The sequence below is a fragment of the Helianthus annuus genome, chromosome 5 (genome assembly GCF_002127325.2).
Source record: "Helianthus annuus cultivar XRQ/B chromosome 5, HanXRQr2.0-SUNRISE, whole genome shotgun sequence".
NCBI lineage: Eukaryota > Viridiplantae > Streptophyta > Magnoliopsida > Asterales > Asteraceae > Helianthus > Helianthus annuus.
The window spans coordinates 38,900,317-38,905,634 of NC_035437.2; the positions used below are offsets into that span (position 1 = coordinate 38,900,317).

At 34.6% G+C, this 5,318-nt stretch overlaps 1 protein-coding gene across 2 annotated transcripts; it reads left to right on the forward strand.

Annotated features, from left to right (window-relative positions):
- The first annotated feature begins 775 nt into the window (after nucleotides 1–775).
- On the forward strand, nucleotides 776–4,981 carry LOC110940598 (serine carboxypeptidase II-2). Of its 2 annotated transcripts, none has more exons than XM_022182149.2 (10): nucleotides 776–1,084; nucleotides 1,182–1,289; nucleotides 2,096–2,191; nucleotides 2,296–2,388; nucleotides 3,117–3,202; nucleotides 3,304–3,564; nucleotides 3,870–4,000; nucleotides 4,133–4,228; nucleotides 4,313–4,418; nucleotides 4,540–4,981. In XM_022182149.2, exons 1-10 carry the CDS (start codon nucleotides 817–819, stop codon nucleotides 4,720–4,722), a joined length of 1,428 nt encoding a protein of 475 aa, XP_022037841.1. In that variant the 5' UTR covers nucleotides 776–816; the 3' UTR covers nucleotides 4,723–4,981. The 2 variants fall into 2 exon arrangements, with proteins under 2 accessions (XP_022037841.1, XP_022037840.1); XM_022182148.2 differs by having other exon boundaries at nucleotides 777–1,084; nucleotides 3,867–4,000.
- Nucleotides 4,982–5,318: the final 337 nt, after the last annotated feature.

Consider the following 5,318-nt stretch of genomic DNA (forward strand, 5'->3'; position numbering starts at 1 on the left):
TACTTTTAGGTGAAAAGTAAAAAAAATCATTTTTTTTAAAAACCCCCAAAAGCCAACGTTTTAACAACCATATGCATAACCATTTTTTGTTTGAAAAACCCCCAAAGCCAGGATTACCACACATAAGTAAAAAAAAATCAAAGTGGTTAAATTGCAAAAGATGAAAACTTTTGAATTAGAAGTGAAAAATCAAATTAATCAAAGGGGTTAAATCGTATAAGATAGAAACTTTTGAGTTAGAAGGGAAAAATCAAATTAATCAAAAGGGTTAAATTACCAAAGATTAAAACTTTAAACTTAAATTATCAAAGATTAAAAGTTTAGGGTTAAAAAGGAAACAAAGATTAAACTTAAAACTTAAATTGTTAGAGATTAAAAGTTGAAGGTTAAAAAGGAAAATTCTAGTTTTTTTTTTTGAAAAACTCTCTGTTACAACACATGTATGCATATTGAACTTGCTTCTTTATAAGAATAAAATATCAGGGGCAGGGGGTGGTGTTTGGCTCAGCGCCAACCCGCCACCTCACCCTCCCACTTCCTCTCCCAATCCACATCCCACATTCTAATACATAATTGTATTTTATTGAAATATAAAACAATAGCCACATGTTTTTTTGTCACGTGGATTTTTTTTGTCGAGAGTGAAAGATTTTCAAGCGACAGCTGCTAAAACCTCTTGTACTATTTGCTTATGTGATGGGTAATAATTCTCTCACAAAGCATGTCACATTATCACATAGTTGCTATTATATAAATTGGAACAGTAATATTAAATACTTCATATATATTCATCATCCTCTTCAGACCAAACCCATAATGAAAATGTCAATTTGGAATTGGGGTTTCCTTACTTTTGTGTTAATTTCACTTCATTCTAGTGTAACTTTATGTAACACGGACCCAACTACTCAACAGAGGTTGGATCAAGTTACGAGCCTGCCTGGTCAAAATTTCAACGTTGACTTTTCTCATTATGCTGGATATGTAACTGTTAATGAAGAATCTGGAAGAGCTTTGTTTTATTGGCTCACTCAGGCTATTGAGGATTCTGCTTCAAAACCTCTTGTTCTTTGGCTCAATGGAGGTTTTTTTTTTTAAATTAAATTCATATTTTAAGTAATGTTAGGCTTTTAAATTTGAAAAAAAAAAATAGGGGTTGCTCACTAAGGTTGTTTGTTTAGGGCCTGGATGTTCATCAATTGCATATGGTATGGCTGAAGAAGTGGGCCCATTTCATGTCAATAAAGATGGAAAGTCTGTTTACTTGAATCCATATTCTTGGAACACAGGTAAGATTCAATTTTAAGTTTTATTTTTTTCATTGAATTTAGTTTTAGAGTAAAATGTTATTTTCGTCTATCTGGTTTAATTACTTTTGCCGCTTACATCCAAAAAGAAATTTCCGCACCTGACTTTATCTATGGTTTAAAAAACATATCATTTCAGTACACTTATTTAACTGTATCTAATACAACAACAACCATACCAGTATAATCCCACCCATAGCGAAGCTATTGATAGGGTCTGGGGAGGGTAGAGGCTGCTTCCAGTGAGACCCTGGCTTCAAAAACCATAACCAAGACATAAGCTTCGGGGAAACCATATATAAGCACACAACTACAAAAAAAGGTGGAAAGAAAAATAATAAAAATAAATATATAAATAAATAAGTATTTGTTAGTAAAACTACGGCACCGGGAATAGGTGAAAACTTATAAAAAGCTATATCACACCTCATAGAAATTGTATCTAATGAATCCATTGAATGAGGGGTACTTATGTTTTTTTTTATATAAATAATAATAATAATAATAATAATAATAATAATAATAATAATAATAATCCATCACAGAAATATGGCCGGTGAAGTAAAAAAAATATAAAAAAGACATAAATACCCTCATTAAGCGAGAAAAAATGGATGAGGTTAACAAAATGAACTGAAACGGCAAACCACAGGAACGGCCCAGCAAGAAAAAAAAAAGATTTTAGATGAATATGACGAAAGGGACCAAACAACAGAGACCGAAATGATAGTTTACTCATAAGTTTTATTTATGGAAAGACATGTTATTAACTATTAACTGATTTGCAGTGGCAAATTTATTGTTTCTTGACTCACCTGTTGGAGTTGGCTATTCTTACTCGAATACCTCTTCTGATATTACAAGCAATGGCGATAAAAGAACTGGTATAACTTCATTTTAACATCACATGCGTGCACGCGCACACACTTGCATGTATGTACATAGTGATGTTTATGTACTTTTGTTGATCTATACTATCGGGTCACAGCCGAGGATGCACTTCAATTTCTGTTGAATTGGCTCGAACGTTTCCCTGAGTATAAAGGAAGGGATTTCTATTTAACAGGCGAGAGCTATGCAGGTACATGAGTGTAACCAAACATTGTTCCTTTTATATGCATTTTTACTTTAATTTGATATCAAAAGAATTACTTTCGATATGTGGGAAAGATGGTGAGTCGTTTAACGGGTAATTTTTAATGTGTGTCTAGACAGGTCGGGTTGGGCTGGCCGGCCCGTTAATATATTTTGCCCATTTTTTATGAAAACTTAATGTGATACATTAACAACTATTTTAAAACACTTTGGGTGATTCCATTTGACATGTTTCCATTTAATTTAAGTTTTAAAATTGTACCCTTTGGAGATAAAATGCAACCCAAATCAAATCATTTCTAGCCAAACATGCCGGTATTGCCACCCAGGGTGGCCCAGAGCAAGTGCCGGGTGGGCGACCGCCCTGGGCCCAAATCAAAATAGGGCCTGGAATTTTTTTTTAATGTTTTTTTAGTATATGTATCTAAAAAAATTTTGTATGTTTTCTAAAAAAAATCTTAAAGGGCCTGGATTTTATGAACCAAAGACGTTTTTGGGCCTTTTCGAAAATTTGGATTTGTGATTTTGTGGCCCAATTTGCCTGGATTTGAATGTATGGAGATCTGCGAATAGGGCCCAAATTTTTTTATCTTGCACAGAGCTAAAATTCTTTTTGTGATTTTCGGATACGGCCCTGATGCCACCTCTATCGGTGCCTTTCAATAAAAGTTGACAAACATGATTTATAGTAATTTGATTAGTTTTTCTTTCCAGGACATTATGTTCCTCAACTAAGCCAAGCCATTGTGAGATATAACAAAGCAAACCCAGGAAGTCCCATTAATATCAAGGGTTACATGGTACAAGATTTTCTTTCTCCAAAATTTTGTTGCGTGATTACTACGTCCATCTATCCGCATTTTTTTGTAAAAATGTTAGAATTGGAATATGTTGTTTGCAGGTGGGGAACGCCCTAACGGATGATTATAGTGATCATGTTGGACTTTTCCAATTTTTGTGGGCTGCTGGTCTGATTTCTGACCAAACTTACAAGAAATCAAACGAATTATGTAACAAAGAATCGTTTATCCACCCCTCGCGTGCGTGTGAGGAGATAACTGATATTGCTAATCAAGAAATGGGTAATATTGATCCTTATAGCATCTTTACTCCTGCTTGCACTGCCAACAGTGCCACGAAGCGGCTTAAGAGAAGATGGCATGTGAGTATTCCCTTTTTAAATACCGTACGTTAAAGGTTAAACAAACAAACAAATAAACATGCCAAGTAATATCCGATTTAAAGTATCGCAAAGTTTATTTTATTGCATACAACCTCATAAATCACTTGATTCAAAAAGTTTGACAGTTTTGTAATAATATATGCACACTAATTGTTATATTAAAACGGTCACTTTGATTCGGGTCAACCGAGTCTAGTCTAGTCTAGTCTACATCTTCACTTTCTTCTACTTGTTTGGTTGCCACTATAGGCTCATTATTGCTAGATGTTTTGGTATGATAGAAGGTAGGCCATATTGGACAGAGTTATGACCCTTGCACCGCAGAATACGCCACAGCTTACTTCAATTTACCGGAGGTTCAAAACGCTCTTCATGCTTATCACTTTAACTCATCAGGAACCTGGGAACCCTGCAGGTATAAATGTGTATCAAAATATATATTCTACCAATTGGCCATTACATGATATTGCAAATCATGGTCATATTTAATGTGGAAATTTAATTTTTTTTATTTTGTGATCATAAACAACTTAATTTTGTTGTGCAGTATGGATATATATAATTCCTGGAAAGATTCTCCTATATCCGTGCTCGATGTGTATCAAGAACTTATCAGTTCAGGACTTCGTATTTGGATATTCAGGTTCTTCTAAATACCTATTATGTACTTTTCGGAAGACAATGCCTCCAATTTTTGTTCTTATTTTTAAGTTTCTTTTTGCTATAGTGGTGATACGGATGGGGTGCTTCCAGTTACCTGTGCACGTCAAAGTATAAACGCTCTCAAACTTACCACAGTCGGCCCATGGCGTCCCTGGTATGAAGGTGACCAGGTAATTCCATCCATCATCAACATATACATTGTTATTTTGGTGTGGGTCCCACATGATATGTAAGCAGGTGGATGTGCACCATGATACTAATTTATGATATGGTATATATTTTTTGAACTAGGTGGGAGGATGGACACAAGAGTATGAAGGGTTGACTTTTGTAGCAGTCAAAGGAGCGGGGCACGAGGTTCCTTTGCATAAACCGAAGGAAGCGCTCACCCTCCTTAAGTCTTTCTTAACAGGAACCTCAATGGCGCCAATTGAGCAAGTGATTGAGTCTAAAACCGACGCTGCTTCACAATAAGTCAACAACTTCTAGTAGTTCAAGCATGGCGGTCTTACGCTACTCTTGACATGTATTAATCATAAATAAAAGCATTTTGATTTTGGAAGATCATTAGGTGTCGTTTTCTGGCAAAACTATAGCTGAAATTCGTATGAATGATGTTTGCCAGGAATTTGATATTGTAATGGTTTTTCATCTACTTGTTAAGGCCAAATTATAAATAATCTCTAAAGAATAATGTTATTAGCTTGTTAAATAACTAGTAAGTATTCTAATTTATCTGTGTTTACTATAATATATAAAATAAAAGAAAAGTTTATAACTCGTGGCAAAATATGAACAATTATAATTGTCAAAACTCTCATAAATTGTTCAACTATATTTATATGTATATAGTTATTATTATACCTTGCATGGAATTGAGCAGAAGAGATGTGGATCTTGGAGCCCTCTTTCACAGCTTAAAAAGATACAGCCAGATTTTGTCTTTTTCAATTGAGTTAAATGCTTGGTTGGTCCCTGTGGTTTGTAAAAATTGCAGACTTGGTCCTAGTGGTTTACTAATTACACGCGTGGTCCCAAAACTTGTCAAAAATACACTCGGTTGGTCCCCA

Bases quoted from the DNA above. Each gene is read 5' to 3' on its own strand.
- LOC110940598 (XM_022182148.2), top strand. From the start codon at position 817: ATGAAAATGTCAATTTGGAATTGGGGTTTCCTTACTTTTGTGTTAATT. The intron at 2,192-2,295 runs GTATAACTTCAT...ATCGGGTCACAG, and splicing joins CAATGGCGATAAAAGAACTG to CCGAGGATGCACTTCAATTT. The intron at 3,565-3,866 runs GTGAGTATTCCC...TTGGTATGATAG, and splicing joins GGCTTAAGAGAAGATGGCAT to AAGGTAGGCCATATTGGACA.